General features: G+C 37.4%; 1 protein-coding gene across 7 annotated transcripts in view; it reads right to left on the reverse strand.

Annotated features, from left to right (window-relative positions):
• ZEB2 (zinc finger E-box binding homeobox 2) overlaps positions 1-27,847 on the reverse strand; it is a 131,286-nt gene that overhangs the window by 5,672 nt on the left and 97,767 nt on the right. For all 7 annotated transcript variants that reach the window (XM_057550638.1, XM_057550634.1, XM_007183027.2 and 4 more), the window contains 5 exons: positions 14,078-14,266; positions 13,169-13,383; positions 10,438-10,546; positions 7,538-9,510; positions 5,971-6,151 (listed from right to left, as the gene is read on the reverse strand). In XM_057550638.1, the coding sequence (XP_057406621.1) occupies positions 5,971-6,151; positions 7,538-9,510; positions 10,438-10,546; positions 13,169-13,383; positions 14,078-14,266 (2,667 nt within the window). The remainder of the gene's footprint in view (positions 1-5,970; positions 6,152-7,537; positions 9,511-10,437; positions 10,547-13,168; positions 13,384-14,077; positions 14,267-27,847) is intronic.

Consider the following 27,847-nt stretch of genomic DNA (forward strand, 5'->3'; position numbering starts at 1 on the left):
GCCTCATTAAAAACTCTGAAAGATGTCCTACTGAACAAGAAATTTCTCGTGCCGTTAGTTAGCATGTGGTTTTCAGGTAATTCTTTTCTGTACATTTTGAAAACAAGGACTTGTATAAAAGTGATCAAGAAGGCATCATCGCTGGCATTGCCAGTTGTATATCCTCTGCTTGTTACCTCATAAATGGGTGCTTTGGAAATAGGCTTTACGGCTCAAACAGGAGCAAACTGCCAAGTCAGGCAGGAGCAGGAATAGAGGAAAGATGATGTTAAGAATGTCTTATCAGCCAAATGCTTCTAAGAATACAAATTAGAGAAGAAACCATTTGAAAACACAAAGTAGAAAGATGGATGTCATGCAGGCTGAACAAACCCCAAATAGTGTTTTCCCTCTAAAGTTTTCCATGAGATGTCAGCCACTTGTTGAGTGTTAAAATACTCTTCAGCTAGAGAATGCTGTATTTCCTTTGGCATTCCAGGCAGTTTCTAACCAGTGTTTGGAACTTGAAACTGGTGCCAAGCCTAAACACATCTGGTTGATTCCAGGCCACAAATAGCACTGGAATGCCTTCAACACCTTCCATAGCTGCCATACTTAAAAGTTTATTTCCAAAATAGAACTACAAAAAAAAATTGATCAGACTGATGCTCCAGAATTAAAGTCAGAAATGTGTCATGGAGAGCAGTATGTCTCATCATAACATACATGAAGCTATGTGCTTACATTTCCTAATACAAACCTGAATTTCAGCAAATTGAAAACCAGCATTAGTAGATTCAAGACCATTTTCATTTGCTAAGTGACAGTAAGATTAGGAAACCATTCTACACGCCTCAGGTATTCAGTTATATGGTGATACATAATCTCAATTAGTAATCAAATATCTTTAATAATGCTATTGAATGCCTCTGGGGCATGCTACTATTTAGAAAATGCTATAGGCTGCTATATGTTATTTCATCAACGATCTTTATCTTACTGTAACGTCCAATATAAATTAAGTGATAAGACATGGTAAAGCACAACATTAGAGTAGGAAGAAGTTATTTACCTGTAAGAGGAAAAATCAGAAAGGTAGCTGTTGGTGGCTACTCATTGTTATTGGGAATAAAGAAGATTCAAGTAATCTGCTTCAAGGCAGCTTATAGACTGAAGAAAAAAAGTGTAATGCAAACCACACAAGAACCACTCCTTAACTTTTGGAAAAGTTGTTTTGAATGAGGTAAACTAGATAACAGAGAAGAAAATTTCAATAAAGTGCCAAGAGTTTGGAAAGATAGTGTGCTTTTCCATTTCACAAGACCACCGTGTGGGAAGGTAATTTAAAAGGAAGCAGAAGTGCATTTGGGAAAAAGACAGAGGTTTTGCCTTCCAGAAAAATCTCAAGTCGCTGTATATGAATTTGCTCTCTCTTGTGTGTACTTGGACCTTTAAAAAAATGCTATCAGGAGCTAGGATAAGATGTTTCTGACAGTGGCAGTTCATTCACAGAGGCAGTGTGGTGCAGTGCTAGATAGGGAAGATGGGCTCTAGAGTCTGATTGCCTGGGTTCAAACCCATCTTTTATGACCAGCTGTGCAGTCTCAGGCATGTTAACCTCTCCAAGGATCGGGGTCTTTGTCAGTAAAAGGGAAATTATTTGGGGACCTAACTTGTAGACTGGGCATAAGGAGTAAAGGAGGCAATGTAGGTAAAGTGTTTAGCACAAGGATTGCACATAGTAAACACTCGATGAATGTTTCATATTTTTATTTGTATTTATGAATACATGTTCAATAATTTCCCAAGTCGTAAGCAAGATGCATGTATCAGGAGCAGAGTACATGGATGAAATGAATCTGAATGGAGAGAAGAGAAATTGCAGATAAGAACTTTCCTGGTTCTTTAGTTGCTACAGCACACGTGGGCAGAACTGTCCTACAACCTCCCTAAATGCCTCAGCAGCTCAAGAGCATAAAATGTCTACCAGTTAGGTAACTATATGGATCAGCGTGTGAATAATTTTGAATGAACATCACAGTTGATGTGGCTTTCTCTTTTCCAAAGGAACAAAACACAGAGCAGCGTCCTGAGAGAGGAGCATTCTCAAGGACAAGTTCAAGGCCTGTTAGAAATGCCTGGGGGATGCCCACTGACCTGCAGTCTAAGATACAGATATTCGATGGTTACCAGCCATTGATTTTCAGGGAATTCCTTTGATAATAAATAATATGCTTATATTGAAATACATTAATTCTACACTATGAACTGACAACCTAAAAGGATAAAATGTTCAGCTATTATGTCATACAAAGGACAGAACTGGGGAGCAGGAGTGTTGACCTATATCTTGCACTAAATATTCTACTAATCTCCAGAAATTTCACTGGTGAGCATTTAATAAATTCAATTTAAATAGGAACTGACTTGGTCATTTATCTCTTTTTAACTTGTTTGATCGGTTTACCTGATTCAAATCAAGATGTCCTGGAATTAAATTTCCACATGAACAAGATTCAGAAAAAAACATCCAAACTGATACTGAGTGAGTCAAAGCTTTTTCAGGGTAAGATTTTTTCTCTAATATCAAGATTCATGATTCACCTGACAGCTAGAATGATAACTGAAGTTAATAAATGAAAGGTTTGTGGTATGAAAAATATTACCATGTAACTGAGAAACAAAACTGGCTGGTAATTTATTTGAAACTCTGACTTCACTCAAAAGTAGAAATATTTTTATTACTTTTCTAAAAAAAAGGGGGTTTAAGAGCACCTACTGCAATGTCTCAATAGAGAAAGTACTCAATAAATGTCAGATTTAAATTTTAGTGGAATATAAGTGGGTGCTTTACAGTGCCTAACAGGAGTTTCAGATTTTTCATTTCACAGTCCTTGTTTGTGACAATTAATCCTATTGAAATCAACATTTATGTAGTGTTTCCTTCCTCTGTCCCAGTCCCGGTTCCCAGGAAAAGCAAGCAATCAATGAGCTATTGGTAAGGAGAATTAAGCATTATATCTTTGGTGTCTGCCTAGGAAATAAATTAAACAGGCCGAGGTAAAAGAGCACAGGATCTCAAGAATAAGTAGCTCATAATTTCCTTCTTAATTTAAACTATTCTATATGTTAAATTGTAGACAGATGTAACAAACACACTTTATCAATGACACATTCGTAATCAACACATAATCAAATGACCATTCAACTTCATTTCCCAACCTTAGAATCAATCAACCCAAAGATTGTTCTCACTTATAATTTTCATATTAACACATTCGCAAAGTATTACTAGTGCTTAATATAAACAAATAAAAGGCTTGTGGGGCCCAATTAGGGAAGGAAAATGAACTAAATTTCCACATATATCATACTGATAGAAAATTCATGAAGAACTTCACTTTGATGGAACCTAATAACTGACAGTAGTAATGTCATGAGATGTTTGGTCAGGAGACCAAAAAGTTAACACACTGGAAACTTGACAAGCTGGGAAGCCAACAGGAGGATAATTAATCACATGTTTAGAGAAACCATTGGATGGTTAGCATCTTGTTGCTAGGCAATGTTTCTAGGCAGCTGATCTTCTCACATCTTAAAGGACCAGAATATTTTACCTTTTTTAAATACAGTATATTTTTCAAATTGATATTGCATATTTGCGTTTGTCAACTTTGGGGTCTCTTAACTATCTATACACCTTGAAGTTTATGGACTAATTTATAAGAAATAAAGATACTGACTGGATGTCAATATGTATGACAGCCCTCACTAAAATAAAAGTTTTACACTCACCATGTAGTAAATGATAGAGTTTGCATATGGTCATATAATAAAACCAATCAGAGAGGGAAAGATGCCTTCAATGATGTGCTTATTGTAGTTGAATAATGAATACAAAATATATTTGAGGTTGATTAAGATATTAAAGTAAATTTAGGTATGAAAATATCTTTAATCTAAAATACATAAATAGGACTTGGTACTAAAGAAAACATCTATTGATATCTATCATAAAAGACAAATGTCAGGGCCTTCCCTGGTGGCGCAGTGGTTAAGAATCCACCTGCCAATGCAGGGAACGCAGGTTCGAGCCCTGGTCTGGGAGGATCCCACATGCCACGGAGCAACTAAGCCCGTGCGCCACAACTACTGAGCCTGCGCTTTAGAGCCCACGAGCCACAACTACTGAAGCCCGCGTGCCTAGAGCCCGTGCTCCGCAACAGGAGAAGCCACCGCAATGAGAAGCCCGTGCACCGCAACGAAGAGTAGCCCCCGCTCGCCGCAACCAGAGAAAGCCTGCGTGCAGCAACGAAGACCCAATGCAGCCAAAAATAAATACAAATAAATTAAAAAAAAAAGACAAATGTAAGAAAATTGTGACGTTTCAAACATTGAATTTTATCATACAAGTGTAAAAACTATTGGGATTTGCTATTCAAATTAGGTTGCTTTTAAAGTATCATTAGTTGAACTTTTGAAATCATAGCAATTAGTATCAGACAATTGAAGAAAAAGAAAACTGGGTTGGTTGGAATAAGAGCGCTGTTATTAATCAACCTTATTCTTTTTTACAAATACCCTCAACACTTAACGTTGTAGGACTCACCCAACTTTCCCCGACCCTCAGGTGATTGTGGTCACTTGTACTGCCTCCCTCACATGCCCAGTGAGGAATAAGGGAGAGTGATCAGTACAAAGGCTTCCCAAGGATGGTTTTCAGTCACTAAAAGGGGTGCTACGTATTTAGACCGTCAAACTGTGACAGGAGGTATTCACATTCCCTTTTCTTTTTTGCCTCTTCATTACTTTTCCCCAAAGAGCATTAATGTTAGGTTAATTTTTTCCACTATATTGAAAACATTTTTTCAAGGCTCATTTTATTTTATTTTTTGGCTGTGCTGTGACGTATGTGGGATCCTAGTGCCCTGACCGGGGATCGAACCCATGCCCCCTGCATTGGAAGGGCGGAGTCTTAACCACTGGACCGCCAGGGAAGTCCCTATATTAAAATGTTTGATACTAGACATCTTGGTTAAAATGAGAATTTTCCTATAATTTCCGCCCATCAGTATTTTGGTCGTGATCCTACATTCTTTCTTTTCCCACTTAGGGCCAGTACAGCATGCCAAATTTCTACTGGAGAAAAGCTGGAGATGGGTTAAGAACAGGGATGAAGCCGAGTTACTCTGTGGTTAAGGGTGGAAGGAGGCGGAGGGAGGGAACACAGGCGCAGCTCCAGCACGCAGTTGCAGATCAGATCTTGGATTGTGGGAACTAATATTGCTTCACCTTATGGCACTTCAGCTTTCTTTTGAAAAATTAACCCATTACTTCTCTCCTTATGGGGAAGAATCAGGCTGCTATCTTGCCAACGCTTCCTAATGAGGAATGCATGAATTGGAAAGAAACTATTTACATTTAGAAAGGTGTATTTTAGTCTTCCAAATATTAGTAATTTCAGTAGCTCATTTGGCCTATTATCCACTTCATGTCTTTTGTTTCACAGTCCTAACACTTTTATTTTATTCAAAACATGGCCAATTTATGAAAACCAAACAGAATCACCCCCAAATCATGGCTTCCTTGATGTTTCGATGATGAAACGAATACAGCATTGACTGAGTTTTTTATTGTTAAGTTTTTCCATATACAGGTTCATCACAGCTTAAGAATTTGAAGATATTTTCAATAGCTGGCTTGTGTCATGTCATTTCGTTGCCCTGGCCATTTAAATATATCTTTGACATGATTTGTGAATTTGGTGTAAGACTAACTCAAAAAATATAAGACAAGCACACTGATAAACACATGAATGATCCAATAAACAGGCAACAAAAAGTCCTACTGAGCTAGGCAAAAGCATTATTTCTTCCTTGTTGAAGGTATCAGCATATGCTACATCTTATGTTGCACAAGTGTACTCATTAAATATTATGAAATGTACAGCAGGCCGGGAAGCTCTAACTAGCTAGTCAAAGTCACTCATACCTGTGTGTTCATATTTATGTCGCAGAAGGGAACTGCTTTTCTGGAATGTCTTGTCACATAAGTCACATGCATACATGCCACTCTCTGTCTTCTTGATCTTCTTTCGAGACAGACAGGAGTCGGAGTCTGTCATGTCATCTAGGCCTGACATGTAGTCTTGTGCTCCATCAAGCAATTCTCCCTGTGATATAATCACATAGTTCAACACAGTTGCTTCTCTTTGTGTTTGTACCAAACAACTTCGCATCGGCTGACATTTGGAGAACCTCAGAGGTGCTCACGACGAATCGATCTAGTTTTTAAAAACTATTACTTTCCACAAACAATATATGAGGTTTCACATTTCAACAAAAATATAAACCTTCTCTGCCCTAGGTGGTAGAGCGTGCTGTTCTTCAGAGATAGAAAATGGTCAACTCTGAAGGTGAGAAAAATATAAACTCCCCCAAATTCCTGAATTTTCTTCCTATCAGGAAATATCTGTGAGTGAGAATTAAACATCAGAATTTGTGTATTTTCCAGTGTGCTTAACTTTAGGAATGATCCGTAGCTGCGGAAACCCCATTTTAATTGAATTTTATATTTAGGTACAAAATGTTATTATTATGCAGTCTATTTAAATGTATGTCTACCAACTAAAGGCCTCAAGCTATATTTTTATATTTAATTTTCTAATTTGAAATAGGGAATATTAATAACACTTTTTTATCAATGTTCTATCTATGTTAAAACAGCCTTCAGCACTGAGCAATAATGAATGTGGATCAGTAAATTATTAAATTTCTTGATATTTATTTTGTCTTGATCCAAAGGAGTGCAAAATTGCATGATAACATACATTTCCATTTGCTAGCCCACAGTTTGGTTTTCTTAGACTACGTTTGCACTAATTAATACTAGAGAAGATTAAATAGGCTTAAATACATTTACAAAGAGGGCAGATGTACTGTAAATTGGAATACCGGAACAGCTGTTACAGAGGTGCACTGCTACTTACGCTCCTATTTTGCAAACAGGGATTATACTCCATGATGTTAGAACATACCTGCTTTTGTATTTGAAGAACCATAAATTATTTACTAGCTTGAAACCTACAAAGGAAATCATGTGGCATGTACAAGATATTTTAAAAATGCTCTTCCAAATAAACTATAAAATGAAGTGCACATCAAATTTATACATGCATTATTGCAAATTGTGAGCGTCTCTAAAAGTGTGTGACTGTCATAAATGTTAACTTTTAGCATCTATGTAAATCCTACCAAATATTCATATCAATGTATAATTCTGAAAGCAGATGGATCAATCCAAATAAATCTCAAAAATAAATATTAAGTTCTTTCTCTTTCTTAAGGCAAAAGTGCTTACGTAGCACAATGTTCCACTGTTTCTCCATTTATTTGTGTAGCTCACTCAGTTTTAGATTCAAGTTCAAACCCACTCTTCTATTTCTGCGGAGGACACAGCACTAGATTTTTTTCACTAAGATTTTTTTTCCTACATACATACACATAAACGATATAATTTTCACCTCCTCTCTCTCAAGCAAAAAGATATGTCTCATTACCTGAAATCCTGGTTTTCGCTGGTACTTTCTCCTTTGCTGCATATCAGCAAAAGTAGCTGCTCCAGTTGGGTAAGTATAGGCCATATGTGGTAGAAAGCTCATCTGATCCAGTCCTGGGTATGGTCGTAGCCCGGGGATACTAGTCTGGACTGGTGGCATGAAAGTGGCAGGAGGAAATGCACTTTGTGGAGGAAGAGCTGTGTATAGAGGTTTGGCACTAAATGGGTTCATGCCGAACACTGGGTTAGCGCTTTTGTTGTCCAGATTATTTGAATTTGAAAACTCCTTCTTGATAAACGTCAAGTTCAGAGGCTCATCTGAGTTTTCAGATGACGAAGAAACACTGTTGTGGTCTAAATTTATGCTGCCAACTTTTGTTTTGTTCTTTGTGGCTATAATACTTTTGGGTTCTTTCATCTGTTTTGGTAATGACAAGTCCAAAGGCTCAGCCTGGAGCTCCTCAGAAGAGAAGCTGTTTGGAGTGTAAGAACTACTGTGGGAGTTTTTAGAAGATGTGGAGGAAAGATTTAAGGGAGAAGGAGTATTACTCCTTGAGTGGTCCAATTTCTCAACTGGTTTAATATTGGTAAAATGGGAAGGTTTTGTTAGCCTGAGAGGAGGATCACAATTCGTAACACTGTTGTGGAGTTCTGCTATAGACGGTGACGTTATGGAGTCCATAGGCTTTACGGGAGACCTGGGTAATAAAGAGTCTTTTGTGGGAGGATTACTGTTGGGAACTAACGGCTTGGAGTTCCTTTCCAGTGATGGTGACCTGGAATTTGAGTACTGGTAGACTTTTCGTTGCTCAAACCATTCCTTCACAAATTCCTGAGGAAGGCCCACAGCAATAGAAATTTTCAGCAGTTCATCAGAGTTGGGCTCCATGTTCATAGCATAATATGCTTTAAGTACAGACATGTGGTCCTTGTACGGGTTAATGGGGCTTGTCATTCCTTTCTCAGAAAGTACAGATGACAAGAGGAGGGCTTTATTATCAACAAAAACTCCGGCTTTGTTGGGGACTATGTTTTCATGGGGTTGTAGGACTGCCTTGATCTCTTCATTCATCTTACAAAGGTAACGTTCATGCTGATGCAAAGGAATGGGGCCAGGAAAACTTTCTTTACAGAACTGGCAGGAGAATGGAGTGGATATGTTGTGGTTCTCAATCATTTTGTCATCAGTGACCAAATCTATTAAAGTACGTAGCTTCTCTTTCTTTATGTTACTGATCTGTCTCCTTGAGTCAGTAGTCAAGCTCTGGAGGCAAGCTTTGGCTTCATTGACTTTTTCTAACGTGTAGTCGATAATACTTTTAGTGGCACCATTATGACTCACTACTGGAAGACCTACGGGTGGAATATTAGGAGAAGTAACTCCTTGTTCCTCAGGTTGAGAGCATGGATCCTTCATGTGATAACCTTTCAACTTGGAAATTTCTTCAGCCTTGCAGTCCATTTTTTGCCTGGAAACTGTGTTGTCCACAATCTGTAGAACCTTTTGTACCTCGCTTAAATTACTATTCATTGTGTGAAATCCGAGTAAAGGGGCTTCCATCCCTACACCTAAGTGCTGCATCGGACTCTGAGCAGACGGATGAACTCCTAAAGGGCTGGTGGCTCCAAGTGCACCATTCATAAAGGGACTAGTGCCGCTAAACCCGTGTGTGGCCATAAGAACTTTATTATAGTCATTGAAGTCTAGTGGTTCTGTTTTAATTTTAAGTAAGCCTGTTGGTTCAGACATACTAAGTGGTTTTCCATTCTCCAATTTGTTTCTTAACTGGGTAATGGCTGAATTAGTAGGAGAAGAAGAAACAGAATTAGGGGAAGAACCCGTCTTGATATTGTTTCTCATCCGGCCATTTACAGAGATTAAGCCAATACATTTCTTGCTGCTGATGTGTGAACTGTAGGAACCAGAATGGGAGAAACGTTTCTTGCAGTTGGGGCACTCGTACGGTTTTTCACCTAAAATGACAATTAAAATTGACGTTACATTTTTTTGATTGGGTAACGACTGCAGTTGTCTACCAAGGCAAGAATCTGTGCAACCAAAGGAAAGGAACACAATGGGGCACCTCTACGTTCTTGGTGGTTAGATTAGGATTATGTGGCTATCACTGTTTCAGGGCTTTATCTACCCTGGAAGGACATAATTCAAGATGTTAGCAGTGGAAGGTGAGGGCTATCTGTGCCTTTTTCAGCCAAGATCCCAAATCTGGTCTTGCCATCGGCGGCCTCCTATTTAAACAGAGTGTCAGATTAATGTGTGGTCAATAGCACAATAAAGATGTCACAGTATTCAAAGGGAAGTGCAGCCATGGCTTTAATCAACTCTGTGAAGATTCCATTGATTCTACCAATCCAACTAGTCCTTTGAATAGCATCCAATTTGGTAATAAAATGCTTGGCAGAGCTATCAAAATAGTTATAAAGAAGAAATCTCAGTGGTAGGTTGTTGTTCTGTAATACACAGCTCTCAGGAATCAAGGAACACTTATCATACAAAAGCTCTTTTCCAAAATTCTCCCACATTCTTCTTTCAAGGTTGGGTATCAAAAATGAATATCCTTCAGAATTTGCCAGCTGAGTTTCTTCAGGTCAAAACATTTAATCTGTAGAAGAGTTTTTAAAAGGGCAAAAAGGAGCCTCTAGATTTCACAATAAATCAAAGCATTTGCAATTTTCAAGAAGTATAAGCACTCCTCTTCTTATTAGCAGTGCTACTGGTGATACCATAAGTCTCACGATGACAAAGCAGGTGCACACAGCTTATGACATAAATGGGTAGATCCAAAAAACTACATACAGGATTGTGTAAATTTTACACAATCTTTAAAAATGCCCCTAATGAAACAAAATGCAAATGTAAGCACCAGCCCCTCTGCTACTCACCACTATGAATTCGCAGGTGTTCTTTCAGATGGTGTTTATATTTGAAGGCCTTGCCGCACTCTGTGCATTTGAACTTGCGATTACCTGCTCCTTGGGTCAGCATTTGGTGCTATAAAAGGAGGAAGACTGACATCAGTTTTGTGCAGGAGGAACAAAGGAAATTTGTTACAAATATTTTTAAAAGGCCTCTATTTTCAGACAGGCCAAAAGGTTTGAGTGCATGTTTATTTATTTGCCCAGTCTTTCAGAGTTGCAATAAAAGTGATAATGTTGGCAATAAAATTGGAACAAATAAAAAAAAAGTGCTTTCACATGCGCATCCAACACTTGCTTTAGGATTATCTCTGTAGTCTCTTTTCCAGAATGTTTCTTTGAGCCGTTAGAGATGAGAAAGCATCATTGCAAAGATGTTTGTGGTTCTCTGTGTTTACTGCAAATTCTAAAATCTGAAGATTCCCTATTGGAATGCAACTGTTTTGTCAAGGAAAAAAATTAATATTATCCTCAAAATCCTAAATAGTCTCCCAAAAAAACTCCCCACACAAATAACTCATTTTATCATATTTTCTGTATTGAGGTAAAAGTATATCTTATAATGAAGCAATACCAATTTTAAAGAAGGAAAAAAAGCCCCACACACATAAATTAAAAAATCCTTGACTATAACTCTTTCATTACATGATAAGCATGTTTAAATACCCCATTCACTGTGCTAGTAGCAAATATAAACTCTGTTTTTCCTGAGATGTTGCATGTAAGATCTGATTCATTATCAAATGTAACAGACAACATCTTGGGTTAGAGCTGCTTGAGCAGTTTTATCACAGGCCAGTAGGAAAGACTTCACCGACTTGTCATTTTCCTTTTTAGTAGTGTGCTAAGGAGTAGGGATGAAAAAGAAAAAAAGTTTGCTGAAAAGACAAGTTAAAAGCAGCAAAGATACAATCAAACACAGCTGACCTTTTTGAACAAGGGAACAAAAGAACTGTGACTTAGAATTCTGAAAAAAAAAAGAAAAAAGAAAAGAAAGAAATACAGTCATCCACTCTGGATGCTCAAGGTAGGAGGCCAGCCTTTTTCAAGCAGCAATGACACAAAAGCCTTTTGCAAAAAGACAGCACAGAAACGGTATGACAACTGCTAGGGTGTGCTGAATCTTCCCACATTCCTAGTGAGACAGATGGTGTTACATGGGACACAGGGAGGTTTGTTCAAACAGCAGCAACCTTCAAAGATCAAGCAGAGCCCAGCCCGCCGAGCGCCATTGAGGGACCAGCGCTCATATGTTGCTGAGTTGCATAAACAAACAGCAACAGCTGCTTTGTCTCCCCCCACAGTCCTCAGAGGACTACTATAAACTTTAGTTGTGCCACTGTTAATATGATACAATCATTTTAATTTACTAATTGTAAATGCCATGAGCAAATGAGGGGACTTTTCAACACCAAAGCTACCATTCATAATGCGCCAACACAATCACACTTCTGCATGTGAAATTTAAAGCAGTTATGCTAGATAAATATCTAGGCTTGGTTTTTTTTCCTAGAGTTTTTGTGCATATAAGCAAGGGGAGAGAAACTGTTACATAAGTGTAACTATGCAAGCATAGTTTTTATAACTGAACTTGGAAAAACATTCAGGTGACAAGTTCAATCAGATATAAATGAAATGATTTACATGAGCTGTTTTCTTAAAATAGTAAAATTCCATAATCTAGTATCATCGCCATTGCTGGATCGTGTTTGCTTATTCTCATTTTCCTTATTCAAAGAAAATAAAGCCCATAAGAAAGAAACATAAGAATTTTAGACAATATCCTGTTCGATAATTTTAAAAACAGAGATGGTGTCAAGGTTTACGGGTGATTCCAGATCTGTTGGGCCAGTTACTGGGACTTAAGGTGCACCATTTCTGTTACCATATGAACACCTCATAATATCAATCTGCAGTCAATTCTCCCAGGAGGACAGAAAGAGCAGTTTTGCTAAAACATTTAAGGGACACTATGAATCAATCCTATTCAATCATTTTAAGGATTTAAGATGCTATGCTGTTTAAGACAGAGTTTTTATTTTTAACACAAGTAAGCCGAAAGAGGCAGAGCAATTTTAACATTTAGTAACAAATATGCATATCAGGAAGGGGTCATTTTTATTGCATATCCAACATTTTAGTATTAATCCAGTTTGTTTTATATAGATATGCATATATATTAGAGGCTTTTTTGATTTTCTTTAAAACACTTAATGAAATTTCATAAACGAGGAGCAGCTTGTAAAAATAGTCTAAGTAATTGAAGATGTTATGTGACAAATGAAAAAAATGCACACTTCTTTTACTATGACTTAGAGCTCATATGAAAAAAATATCTAAGCAAAACTAGGTGAAAAATGGAATTAAAATTGCTGAGATGTTTAATAATGTATAATTAAAATGCTACAATTTCATTCACTTTTTGTGGAACATAAAAATGAAACTAAAGTCAAGTTAAAGTGCAAATAAAATTTCTAAATTAGAAATTAACACACTCATTCGATCGTGAACATAAGACTATTAAATCATATTAGAAGAGACCATCAAAAAATCATTTAGACCTCAATTAAAGCTATTACCATTAAAAGATCTGCATCTTCAAAATGCCATGAAAAATTAATAATGATTGCCAATCAAAGCAATATCGTTTCTCTAAGGGGTTATTATAGAAAGAAATCACTTAAAACCAACCCCCCACCTGATCTGTCCCTGGCTTGTGCGTCACCATATGCCGCTCGAGCTGGGTGCGGTAGGCAAACGTGTAGCTACACAGAGGGCAGGAAAAGTTCTCTTCATTCTTCTCGTGGCGGTACTTGATGTGCTCCTTCAGTGATGTCAAGCGCTTGTAGCCCCGGTCGCAGTAGGGGCAGGTCAGCAGTTGGGCAAAAGCATCTGGAGTTCCAGGTGGCAGGTCTGTAGCCGAGAGACGAGAGGGAGAGAAGCAGGCCAAAAGGTCAGTAAATCAATGGCAGCTAATGGGCTGACTGCCCGGGATGGTATGACAGGAATCGCTGCAATCTGCTCCACGAGAGTGCCACAGGCGCACGCGGCCTCCACGCACACCGGTCCCCTTGCACACCCAGCGCAGACTTGTCGAAATCAGCTCACACTGCGCTGGAAAATTAATTAATTACTGGCGCATTTGGGGGGAAATTTAAACCGCTGATAAATGAGGAGATTCTCTTTAGGTGACTGACAGTTCGTAGTAAACCTTTAGTCACATATGACTCAGGGAGTCACGGGGTGAAGGAGCTTTTCAGGTGTCGGTAAAGAAGAACAAAGTTTAGGGTCAGTATCTCTAAACTTTGTTGTTTTCCTCAAAAGTGAAATATTTTGGAAAGAGAGGAATCAATGTAGATATTTTTATCTCTTAGAAATAGGCTCTAATTGTTCTGGTTCTTTATTGGATGTACAGATGATACAAATTTGCTGACAAAAAAAAATTTCACAATACCCTAAAATTACAGTTCTAATCTTTGCTCATGAAATTCCATGCCTCTGCAGCTGTTCTTCAAATTTTAAGGTAAACACCCAGGCATGTAGTGCATTTGTAATTGTAACAGCTGCAGAGGTCAGCGTCGTGGCTAAAAATGAATTACAGCCTCACCATTTTCTTCCTGCCCATTGGCCTCGGGCGTGCCAAGGCGAGACAGTTCCTCAGGGGCTTCTGGGTAAATGATGGCTGTGTCACTGCGCTGAAGGTACTCTTCGATGCTGACTGCGTGGCCATCGCGTTCCTCCAGTTTTCTTTTGGCAAAGTATTCCTCAAAGTCTGATGTGCAATTTGCATTCTTAACTGAAATGGGGAAAAGGAGAAGAAATGTCTTTTCAGGGCCTTCTTCCTAGGAGCCTCGGTCTGCCTACATCATTGTTAGTAAGACACACAGACTTGCAGAAAGATCACAAATACCTAGTTTATCCGTAGGAAGTGGTGCAGATGACCAGTTATTGATTGAATGCTTATTCTCATAATATATGCAAAAAAAGAGGACACCTGGCTTTAAGTTAAATAAGCATATTTTAGTTTCCTCTTCTTGGAATACTAGTCTGCATGCTTCACAAAGAATCAAAGATATTTTTTAATGTTTTTCAGGGAAAGTTTAAAAAAAAACAGAACTATATTCTCAGATCCATAAACATGAGAGATAATATGAACTCAAAGCTACTTTAGTAGTCTATATAAAGCTTCCTTCTCTTTTAAGAAAGGTATAATTAATTTTTTATACTCCACCACACTTAATGTTCCTAACCACGTATACATCCTGTTGCTAAATATAAGCTTTTAACCCTCCAGTCTCTGAACATCACAGACCACCAGGACTACCCAGTCCGAGAGAGATGCGAAAGGACGGATATTCCTAGGGAGATAATAATGGGACTTTGTTAAAAAATCAGGGAATGTGGGAGTTTATCTTTCCTTAAAATTTCAATGTTTAGCTCAGTATTTTAAAGCTGCTGAAAATAAAATTAAGCTCACACTGATAGAAATAAAATAAAAAGTAACAGACGGAGTTAAGGAACTGGCTATGCCGCAGTGTGATTTCGATATGATTTTTAACTTTTGTAGTGATGACTCTATTCCCATGACATGAACGATAGTTGTAAATCAACTTTAGCAACTCTTGTCCCAAGACTGTATATTAGAAACCACTAGCTATGTTTCTGAAATAAGTTGTGGCTTTAAACATCCTAAGTAGAAACTTATGCATAAGACAGTGTTGGGAAAGTGGCTGCCACATTATTGTCTACCAGAAGTAAGTGAAGAAAAGTCTTTTGCTAGTACAATTACTGGTGGGGCCCGACTTTCATAGTTTTTGAGAACAGTTAACCTTGATTCCACTATATTCTTCATCTCACCTTCTCTGTCATAAAAGATATTCTAGTACTTGCCATCCTAATTCTCCCTGGCAATTTGTGGCAGGGTGTTGTTCAAGCAAGCCAGTCAATTTTTATTTTTGGCTTTCACTGTTATGAACTGTTATGAGAAGAATAGAAAGTGGAACCTTCTGTTAATCAACAAGTATTTACTGAATGCCTGGTATGAGATAGGCATCATGCCTTGTTTTGATAAGCAAAAAACAGATCCAGCCTCATCCTTTAGGAAGCCATGAGAATGATCAATACAACTGATATTGTCTCAAAAAGTAGATATAATATTACAAACTCAAATAAGTGTTATGAAAGAAAGTTGTACGGTTGTATTACAGAAGTAACAGGGGGACCTGACGGGGACCTGATGGAGTGTGGAAGATCAGGAAAGCCTTAACTGAGAAGCACGAAGTTAACTAACTTTAGAAGCTGGGGTACAGCAGTGGTGACTAGAAAGGAAATGGAGCATCTCGGGATCTGAAAGGACATTGCTAGAGTGTGGAGAGAAAGGGGAGCAGCATGATGCAAGGGTGAAGAGGAAGGCAGGCACTAGACCCTGCCGTGTGTGCTAGCCTTGTTAAGGATTTGAGTTTTCTTCTAAGAGAAACAGGAAGCCATTGAAGGGTATTAAGCAGAGAGGATGGTTGGATGAAATTATAGATTACCTGCATTTTCATATGACAACTCTGGCTACAGTATGATAGGGAATGCAGGAAGAGAAAAGTAGATTCTGGGAAACCAGTTAGGAGTCTCTTGCCATTGATTAGGCAAAAGATAAAAGTTAAAGAATTGGTGATGGAGAGTATAAGAAGTGGCTGGATTTGAGAGATACTTAAAAAGTAAGATTGCTAGATTTGGAGAGAGACTGGGTGAGCCAAGGAGGGAAAGGCTAAGACCCTCCCTTAGGTTCAGGCTTTTTGAATCTGATGGATGGTAAGGGACATTCACCACACCAGGAAGCACGGGAATTCTAAAAAGATTTGAAAATATGAATGAATACATTGGATCAAATAACATAAAGCTGGGGAGAATTACACTGTGTAGACTATTAAACTAAGTGCTAACTCTCTGAATACTGTGATCTCAAGCTTTTCTCTTTTGCCACTTCAACTTCTGTTAATTTTAACAAGAGCAATGGTCTGATTCCAAGACCTGTACTTCCTTCAAATGTAGGTTTGGAATGTGGAATAGTGGATTAAGATTTTATATCTTGAAATTTTGCTTAAGCCTATTCTTAGAAGAATATGGACACTGATTAGGATCACTTTCCTTCTGGTCTGTTCATGTTGTCATGGATGTTTTCCAAAGGATACTTTTTGGTGGTGATTGTGATGGTGTCATTTAACTTGCACCATTAAGTCACTATGGAGTATGAAGGAATTGCCAGCTTGCACAAAATATTTGTTCATCATTTTGGATCATCAAAATGACTTCAGTTCTATCAAAAGTCACCTTTTGTTTTAAGCACAAGAAAAGATAAAGGGGACAAAACATGTGGGTCCAAGATGAACCTTTTTTGAACAACTTGACTGATCTGACCAGGGACTGACTTCTTTTTCAGCACTGTGGCAGTAGAAAGTAAGGTAATAGCACCTTTCTAAATCCAGATCTACTTGAACATTGTCAAATGTTTAAGACACAATTTATTTAAGTTTTTCAAGAACACTGTCCCACTTGAAGATCCTGAGTGTAATCTAGTAAACATGGATGGATGTACATTTAATATCATGCTAATTTTATCTTGATATTTCAGCAAATATCTGAATTATCTGGCTATCTTTGCATGAATTTTCATTTGCATATGAATGTTTCCATCAGAAATGTAATCAAATGCAAATTCAATTGGATTTGCATTAATAGCCTTTTGGCTTAAAAGGGAGGAAAATCCTGATTTTTCTGGATAGGCAAACTAAACTACACTATTGGTATTTGGAGAAGCAATTCACTCGCTAGATCAGATCTGGCCATACTAGATTTCTATGTCAAGTGTGATAGGGACAAAAGATATCAAATCATGTGCTCTCATTAAGGATCATCTTTGTGGCCTGAGCATCGAATATATTGCCTAGAAATTAGTAGGCACTCAAGAATCATTTATGGAATGAATGTGGAATAAATTATGTCCTTAACACTGATCTTGGTGCAGAAGTCTTCTAGTAAAAGGAAGCATAAGACAAGACACCTACAGTTGAGCTAGGAACTCAGACCTACTCTTCAAGTAATTGTAGAACAATTACATGATAAACTGTGTATTTGTGATCATAAATACTTGCAAGAGTTTGATAGGGCTCAGATGAGTATTCAAAAAGGGTTTCACGAAGAAACCCAATCATTTAAATCTATTAGCTCTATCAAGATTTTTTTTTTCATGTGGTATAGATATGCTATTAGTTATATATCTCAATATCTATAGTCACTTAAGTGGGCTAGAACCTAGCCTTCTATGAACTAGGTATGACCATCATGGATATAATGTGTTTTTCCCTGATGTTGCTATGGATACTAGTAATATATGGTTTTTTCTGCCCAGTACCATGACATTCTCCTTTGCCTGGGATGGCTCCCCACTGTCCCTATTGCCAAACCTTATGGTACCCAGGGCAGCTGCCATGTTGTTGCATGGTCCTGCTCCCCTAGTTACAGTGGATTAATCTGCACCTGAAGTGAAGCAATCTTAGCCCTCCATCCTCCAGGTCAAACCGTTGACTGGTCCAGTGGTAGCCAATTAATCCAACTGAGTTCACTCAATCCCTTCCCCATGATTTTAGAACATGGTTCCAAAGAGATCACCAAGGCAGATTTATTTTTTCCAAGCGACTGCAGCTATAAGATGTAGAATGAAAGAATTGATAAATCCCATGTAGAATAAGAAGATTTATGAAGAGAGAAGATGAGCAGATATACAGAGAAAAGCAGAGACAAAATGGCAAGTCCTGAGAGTACTTTTCTAGCTACACTTGTTCCTGAGGCCAAGCAGCACCTGCGTCCTTCCAGAGAGCAGAAAAATTCCCTTTCCTACTTTAGGCTATGTTGTGTCTCAATCTCCTAGACTCCAAATCGCCCTAACTGTTACAATTCTAGAACAAATGATGGAATTAAATTTTTGTTACTCTCAAAATTGTTGGGAAGGATAATGTTTTGATTCTATTTGGAAGTCTGCATTTTTGGTTTTTACAAAGATTTTGTAATACTGTATAGTGGACTCAGAGAAAATTTGCTAGAAAGTTATAAAATTCTTCACTGCATTTTTCTAGTGTAAAATAAACCTTATTTTCCTTTTTTTTTTCCTGTCCTTCTCTTCACTCCTTGGTATCCTTGGAAGAATTGCCAAAACACACTGACAAAGTATATTTGCATGGTATTTATGATCAAACCATAGCAAAAATTCACAAGAAATCTCAAGTAATTTCTTCCCATACCTTCTCCAGAGATTTTGCATTTAGTCCTAAAATTTACCCTAGTGTCTTGCAAATATCTCAACCTTCCCTAAGGTCAGGTAAACTTTCCTCTATCCAAAAACAGAACTTCATTAATTAAAATGTTTCCTCATAGCCAAGTGTATTTTAATATTGTTAGGGTAAATTTCTAGGTCCCTTAAGTCAGAACAGCCTCAAATCTCTTGTAAATATGTTGGTCACGCTTACTAATGTTGTTAATTAATAATACTTTCATATATACCCTTATGTCTATCTTAGATATTGATATTTTTGGATAGATAATGATGAATATCAATATGGACTGACTTTTCAAGTTATTGCCTAAAAACAAGCAATGTTAACATCTTTAAAGAAAACCTCTAAATAAAAGTTATATTGGTCTTCAAATCAGTCAGCTCCTGCTCTCCCCATAATTGACTTGTTTTAGGTATTTCTCAAAGATTCTTCATACTTTTACAAGCAGTTATATTATGATGAGACCTTGATACTTATTGCTTCTCCTTTTCTGTTTCCTTCTCTTTACTTTTATTCCCTCACCATTTATTTTCTTTATTCGTTACAAGTATGTGTTCATGTAGGAAGACAGGTGCTCTATTAACACTGGTCTATTACCCAGCATGTTTTTAACATTCACTTAAAAATTAAAGAAATATATTTGAATATTATGCTAAGCCATTTTAATAAACATCAACATGAATAAATAATTCTTTTGGAAAAGAAAATATCTTGGAGGGTCTAGAAGAGCTGAAGTAAGTATATGTAAAAAACTGAGTAGAATCATTCATCCATCCCTTTGTTTAATAACTGTTTATCGAGTGCCTACTAGTACCAGAGAGTGTACCTGGGGACGAGGACACAAAGATATTGACTGAGAATTGTTTTCCTACTTCTATGATTCTCATATTTAGAGACAAGTACATAAAATGGTTGTTATTCTGCAATATACAGACATATAAATACATGTATATCAGGGGAATATAAATACATATATACACAGAGAGTCACACACAGAGACACACACACTTCCTCAGTCTAACATCGAAATTATGCATTTATCATATCATCTGCTTTTACTCACTTCAAATGTCAAGGCAAAGGGACCTGAAATCTAGGTAACTGTATTCATCATCTTTTTGAAAAATAGTCTCTTTCTCAACAACATTTTAGATGGTAAGAAAACACAGAAAATTATTTTTAATTTAGTCATTTGTATTAAAATTTTCAGTTTAAAGAAAGCCCATATTCAGCATTTGTTGAGGTATATAAATCCTCATGGCTACTTTGTTTAAAGTTGACTAATTAATGTAATATAGGCATTTTATCATTAAAAATGCACGTGTGCCTTTCTGTAGAAGGCTTCCGAAATACATACTGGCACCAAATATCTAAAAACAACCATGAGGGAAGATGATCTTTTTCTCATTACACAGCTACATGGGCAGCCCAGCAGAGCCTCCGACTGCTACAGAGGTGTGTGTAAAGCCAGGTCAAAAGTGACAAAGTTTTCTTCTCTTCCTGGGAATTAGTACAGTTTCTGGGCCAGTCTCTCCACGCCTGCTCTGACATGGCTTTCTCCTGGGAGCACGTATTCAGATGCCAGTGAGAGTTCCCAATGTGTAAGAGCTTCAGGAGAAAAAGTTCCAAAGGGATGGGAATCTGTAGTAGTCTGCAGGATCAAATATCTCCCTAAACAGCAGGAAGCAGCTCAGTCAGGGACAGAGTCTAATTTTAAAGTGAGATTTTTTATTAGGGGATTCTGAATATCAGATTTAGGGACTACTAACCCTTAGACAGTTTTGATTGCTATGTATTGGTACAAAGACCACGCCTTTAAAACAAAAATTCCCGTTAGATAATATGTTTATCTTTCATATACCTGTGAAACCTAAAATTTTGGAACTGGTATATTACCAAAAAGACTCAGACTATTTTATTATGTTTTAGAGAGGTTTATGAAGTATGGTATTTTTGCCCAGTAATTCAGTGCTCTTTCATATGCTTTCTGTAGACATACAACACCTAAGGATGCTCTAGGATGGTAGTTTTCAAAATGTGGTCCGCAGGCCAGCAGCATCGGTATTACCTGGGAACTTGTTCAAAATGCAGATTCTTGGGGTCCACCCTAAATGGACGGAATCAGCAATCTGTGTTTTAACAAGCCCTTTAGGGGATTCTGATACACGCCCAGTTAAAGAATCACTACTCTGGGAATACAATTCTCTGTCTCCCCTGGCTAAATAAGGCATTCAGTAACGTGGTTATGGGAAACAGCACAGAATTACTTCCATGTCAGGAAGCCTTTCTGATGATTTCAACCTGAGTTCATACCCTCCTTCTACAGAATATCATCTGCATATCTCAACTGCTGAATTTATCACATCACATTATAATCTTTCGTTTACATGCCCATGAGCTGATAGAGGCATGGAGGGTCTTATTCACCTTTGTATCCCAGTGCCTAGGGCAGTGTCAGGCACACAGCTAAAGCTCACTAATTGAATGATTAGACCAGGTTTAAAATTATTAGACTACTCATTTTGGCTCAGCTACTTATGTTTTTTAATCTCAATATCTTCTTCTGTAAAATGAGCTAGTATATGCTTTCTAGGGAATCTTCGAAGTTTCAGAATTGCATCATTTCAATTAATTCTTTGCCCTAATCAATTTGCTTTTTTATTCACTGGCTAGGCCTAGAGAGTTTTATCTGTATTCTTTTCAATTAAAAACTCAAAGCAACACAGCTTTCTGATGGAGGACCCATATACACAGATTAAGAAAAAATATTTCGGAGGTGCCTGGAAACCACAGACAATATCACAAGGAAAACAGTGCTTATTAAATATTTGCTGAATGAATGAAGGAGACACTCAAGAAGCTTGGGATATCAGTTATTTCTTGTGGGAACTCTTGCTGTGAAGTGGAGATAGCTGTTCCTAACTGCAAACAAAGCTCATAAAACCGCAGCATTCATTCGCCAGGAAGTAACAGGCTGTTCTTGGTGTACACTGATTATAGTCTGAAAATGACCCTCCTGTCTAACCTGCCAAGTGCTACTTCTGTCTTTCTCTCCTCAGAACGTATCTCTTTCTATATGTTCTTTTTAGAAACTCATTGTATGAAATTAACTAAAAAAATTTAAAATGATAATATGCATGACAGATCTGACTGGAGGACAAAACCCTTCCAACATATAAAAATGTGACTGATATTATACACAAGAAGAAAATGACATGCTTTATAATAGCAGGACTCTCTCCTTGTTAAGTATTTAGGTACAAACTGAATTATCTGATAAGCTGATCTTGCACAATTGATTAACACTATACATCCAACTCAACTCTTGCTGAGAAATACCTTATGATAAACTTTGTATGGCTTCTGTTACCCATAGAAGAAAGCTAGCTGTATTAAAAATTTTAACTTAAACTCCATGTAAGAGCAATAAGAGGAATTGGAAGTTATAAACCAAGAAGACAACAAAGGTACAAAAACGTTCTTACTCTTTTCTCCACTTTCTTCTATACTAATGATATGACACACAAAATTCATGCTTAAAGAGGCTTAACCGACTGCTAGCCTGCTAACCTTATCACTCCTGTTACCAATTTGGGGGAGTTATACCTTGTATCACGGTGTTTCTGGCTCAAACAAGATTTTCAATCTAGGTCTAGATCTTTACCTGGGATTCAGTTGCTTCCGAGATACTGCCAAAGGATCCTGTACACTTGAACAGAATTGGTGTTTATATGTGGTACTTCAGGTTGGGAATCCCTGATCCCACCTCTTCCCATCGCGCTCATACTCAGAGATTATCTTAACACCTTTTGTGAGGTAGAAGCAGGACTGCCTACACAATTTGCCAGGCTCAGTGCAAAATGGCGGCAGTAGAGCATCAAACCAAAGGCAAGGCCCTTCCAGTGCAGGCCCCTGTGTGACTGCAGGTCGCACACCCAGGATCCTGGCCTTGGGTCTAGGATCATGAGGCAGGGGCCCGGAGAACCTCCCCCTCTCATGGCAACTCGCACAGCCCATGCTTTTTGTTTCCTTTGTTCACGCTTCCCAGTAAAATCTCATTAGAAGAAAGGGTAGGGTGGGTGGAGTCCAAAATCTCTAGTCTAATGTCCTCACTTAACAGACGATACAACTAAGGTACAGTGAAGCTAATGATTCATAGAACATTACACAAATAATTTCTGGTAGGGCTGGATGGGGAATTCACGTATCCTGACTCTTCACCCGTTACTCTTTACACTATATCATAATGAGTCCATATGAGAGAAAGACAGAGAGAGAGACAACCCCATCTTTTTAGTTTTTCTTCTTGCCTAACTGATTGGATATATTTGAATAGATCCTAGATGCTGCAATGATTGCTCTGACGTTGTAAGTAGCTCTAAACAACAACATTATAACATCATAAAATTAATAGGGAGAAAGGCAATGTAAATGCCAACTTCAATGTAAATAAAATATCATATTTTAAACTTTTTTTTCTCTATTTTTCTTTTCACGTCCTTGCTCTTCTGAATGCTATGCACTTGTTTTATTTTTTGACTGAGTGACCTGCACCTAAGTCTACTGGGGTAAAATGGAAAACATCACGGAAGTTCTTCAAATGCTCCACTTACGATGCTTACTTAAAATTTCCATTTAATATTTAGGGATTGTATTTTTCTCATTTTGATATTTCCTAATTTTAATCATGTTGCAAAAGGCACTCAATTCAAAAATAACTTTATGAAACATCTTGCAAAGGAAGAATTTATACTAACTACTATGGTTTTAGTAAATAAAAAAAATGTCTTAAGCTTAATTTAGGACTAGAGACCAAGAAACACTTTATTCACGGTTCATTTTGCTTTCCCATTTCACATATTACTTGTTTATCCCCCCAGATGCTTAATGACGTCCTCCTACATGAGTTCCACTTCTTCAGATTAAATGAAACTGTGTCATCTCTTGATAATATTCCATCCCTCACAGACCCTTCCAGCAGAGCCATTCCCACCTTCATCTGTCTTAACATGCAGAGCGACACACAGATGGGTCAACAAACTCCTTCATTCATACCCCCATTTCAAACCAGAGTGCCTATTTTATTAATTTGTTCATCATTTCTTTGTTTATTCATTTATGCTTTGTTTCAACAAGCAACCTGTTTATCAACCATCGAGACTGTATAAACACTGCACCTACCGAGGGGAAACATGGGGAAGAGTAAACTTAACCTTGACCCTCAAAAAGCCTCCAATCTGTAATTTTTTGAAGTCTATGTCATCCATTTTCACCATCATGTCTTAGGACACAACCTATACAGTTCAAGTAAAATGACACTTATCCCATGAATATGTTTACCCCAGGCTGTCATTATTGTAATTCTGGGAAATTTCATTACTCAAAAGATAGTCCGTGCAGAATCCTGGCTGCGTGGTACTCTAATTTTCTCTAGTCCAACAACAGGGATGGCCAGCCACCCCTTGGTATGGCTAACCCTGGGAGAATGCCATCTCTCTGAGCGAAACTTGGAACTTTCACTCTCTGATTTCAGAGAGTCGCCCCGGAAAGGCGACAGGCGACAGTCACCTGTCGCCCCACCCCATCATTCAGTTCCTCATCCCCTGAAACAGGTACTTCACTGTGATAATCAGGCCCTGACAAGTCCCTCAGGCCATTTCACCCATTCTGATTTTGCTTGCCTCAGTTCACCTTGAAGCTGGAAATCACTTCCATTCCCGCCCCTTGTTCTTGTGTCATTCTGGCCTTGCCAAACTAAAATCCAGCCCAATTTCTCTGTTCCTAGAATATAAAAAATGTTTAAAGAAACGTAAATAATTGTGTAGCCTTGTTTCTGTCTATGTTATCAAAATAGGATACTCTTTCATGATGATAATTGAATCTCCATACATTGTCCACAGCAATTACTCTAAATTTCCATTCCTGAAGATTCCAACCCTATTCCCATTCCCATACTGTCAATTGATGATATCTTTTCCTACTTACTTCAAAGAGTGCAACCTAAATGATGTGAATTCTATCAACTACCTAAAATTCAACTGAAGTTTCTCTACAACAATTCTCCCTTCTTATTTTGATCTTATTGCTAAAAAAGATGTGTCTCTGCCCACAGCCAAGGCTACCATCCAAAGCTATTCCCTCACAACTCTTCTGATAACCTACTCCATCTTTCGCCTCATCTCCTTTTACATTTTCAGCCATTTTCGCTGTCTCTCTTTTTGCACAGAGGCATGTTCAACAAGCCTTTGTCCTGGAGAAAACCTTCTCTGAAATGTGCAGTCTCTTAAGTCACCTCCCTATTTTCATGTCTCTAATGTTTGACACTACTCTCTGTCAGAAACCCTCTGCAATACTGAAAACTTCTCACTTGAAACTACATAGCTTTCCGTATTTCAAATAAAACATCTTAATCCATGTATTATTATAATCATTACTGATAATAATAATAATAGCTAGCAACAATTGAACATGTATTATGCCTAAAATTGCGCTAAACATTATACACACATTTCTTATTCATCTTCCATTGCTTTATTTACCCAATTGAATGTAAGTCATTAATGACAGTGAGTGTTCACTGTATCTTTCATGATGCCTAAAAAAATGCCTTGTACTTAGTAGGGTCTCCCAAATTGACTATGGATCTGAATAGCTAATGAAGCTATAATTATTTATTTGTAACTTTTGCCTTCATGTCATTGTGATTTTTGTCTTTCCTAATGGCATCATAAGACTTTGAATTCCTTAAGGATAGGACTATATCTCCTATTTCCTTTGTTTCTTGAACCTCAGTTCCAATTCTGCACACAACAAATACTATGAAAAGAACGAATGGAAATATCTTAGTGGTTGTAAACAAGTGACAAATATTATTTGTTTATTTGATTGTTATACAGGACAGAAGGAAAAAAAGATATGATTTCTGATGCTAGTCAGTGATCAAGTGAAGGAAAAATCTTTGACAGCTTTCAACATCCTTATACACAAACATTATAAATACTACTAAATCCTCTTCTACATTTAAAAAAAAGGTGCTATATAAAGATGAAGAGAGAGAGAAAACTAAGCTATTCCTTCTTAATCTTTCTATTTTAACTTCAAATGCAACCTCAGAGCAGTGAAAAGAAATGTGTCCTACAACTTGTCTGGGTAGTTTTCCAAGATGTCAAAGGAATTTAATTGGCCAAGGTTCTCAGAATCGACTGGTTAGTCCTTCCATTACAAATTTGTTAAATATTGTATTTTGGTATTCTAGAGAAGTTAATGAGGAGCCAGTACAAAGGGAGGAAATAGTTCAGAATGCATTTATTTCTTAATGAATAGAAATGGGTAAGCTTACTTGCAGATGCAAACAAACCAGAAAAATAACCAAGAGAGGGTGAGAATCTAGTATATGTTAGGCATTGTACTTGGTCCTTTAAAAATGATTAAATACCATTTAATCACTACAGTCAGACTCTGTAAACAGGGAATCATTATTTCCACTTTACCGATGTAGAATGAAGGCTTATTCTATACTCAAGTTCATGTAACTAGTAACTGGTAGAGACAAAATTCAAATGTAGTTTATCTGACTCTAGAATCTAGAGCATCCCAAAACAACTTTTGCCTTTTTATCTGTAAAAGCGTTTATATATTATTCCTAAAATATTGGAAGCATGTTTAATGACTATTAGTTACAGTCAGTACAGTTAGTTCTTGGACAATAATTTTCTTGTGTTATATAAGATTAAGAACTGAGACCTCAACTGGCCTTACCCAGTTCTTAGATGTAAGGTGTTTTCCTCTTCCCAGCAAAGGAAGCAAAGATGCAGGTGGTTATTAATAGTGCTTTAAAACAAGAGTGCTGGATTGTTTGAGTAAAGGTAACTCTCACACAGTCAAAGAGGAAAACATCAGGGGCTTATTTAGGTCTTTATATGCACGTGGAAACACATTAATGCTAATGAGCACCGTGCACGTAAGATAGATCCTTGTTACTACTAGCATGTAGGCAAACTCATGTTTATAATGCTCCCAAGTTTTTCCATTTCTCTAATCTTCTTAGAAAATACCTTTTAAAACACACTCTTAAAAATTCTACATAATAATTTCATTCTGATTTTGAACCTGATTAATATCTGGAAGATGTAAAGTTCTTTGTGAAAAGGTGTTCTTTACATGTTAAAGCATACATTTAAAAAATTTTAAAACATTAAAACCAATGTAGAAACATTAAATGCAATGTAGAAAGTTATTACTATAAATCAGGGTTTTCAATGCTTTATATGCTGTAGGTCAATTTGCTATGCTGCTAATCTAACTTTGCTGTAAAAAAGTAATGATAGTCTGTTTTTCTTTGCCTTTAACAAGTAGATTTCAGAGACTTAAATCCTGGTTTCACTCTCTGAAGATACTGGACTTAATCCCCTTCACAGGGAACGTTTTCACCTATTGTGACTTCCTTTCTCAGAGTCCATTTCTTCTCCACCTAATATTTGTTCATTCATTCATTCGTTCATTCATTCATTCATTTTACCAGTCATAATGCATACCACGTGTGTTCACTGCTGTACTGGGCACTTTGAGGCAAACAGGGACTAGCCCTTTTATTAAAGCAAATATTTTGGGGGCACATACTAAGGTCATACTAATTTACCCCCGTTTCATAGCTCAAGAAACTGCTTGTCTCCATGAAATTAACTAGGTGAAATATGTGCAAACAACATAAAGAGGAACAATTCAACATGCTAAAATTAGTGGTGTGCACCTGAGGGCTGTGGGATTTCAGAAAAGGAAGAGATATATGTGGTTTGGGGGTGTTCAAGGATGACCACATTAAGGAAATGGGAGGTGAGCTAGCCTTGAAGAACAGAAAGGTGGGTAGAATTTGGATAATTGGAGGAAAGGGAGTGAGAGATTAGGGTCTCAAGGGATAGCATGGGCAGAGATTCAGAGGTTGGTATAAATGTGATTCTTTTTTGATATTACCAAGGGATTTGGTCTGACAAGAATGCAACACTGTTGGTATGAAATGGATGGCACTCAATACCTGTCTGAAGAATGTGGATTTTGTC

This window comes from Balaenoptera acutorostrata, chromosome 8, assembly GCF_949987535.1.
Source record: "Balaenoptera acutorostrata chromosome 8, mBalAcu1.1, whole genome shotgun sequence".
In the NCBI taxonomy this organism is placed as follows: Eukaryota; Metazoa; Chordata; class Mammalia; order Artiodactyla; family Balaenopteridae; genus Balaenoptera; species Balaenoptera acutorostrata.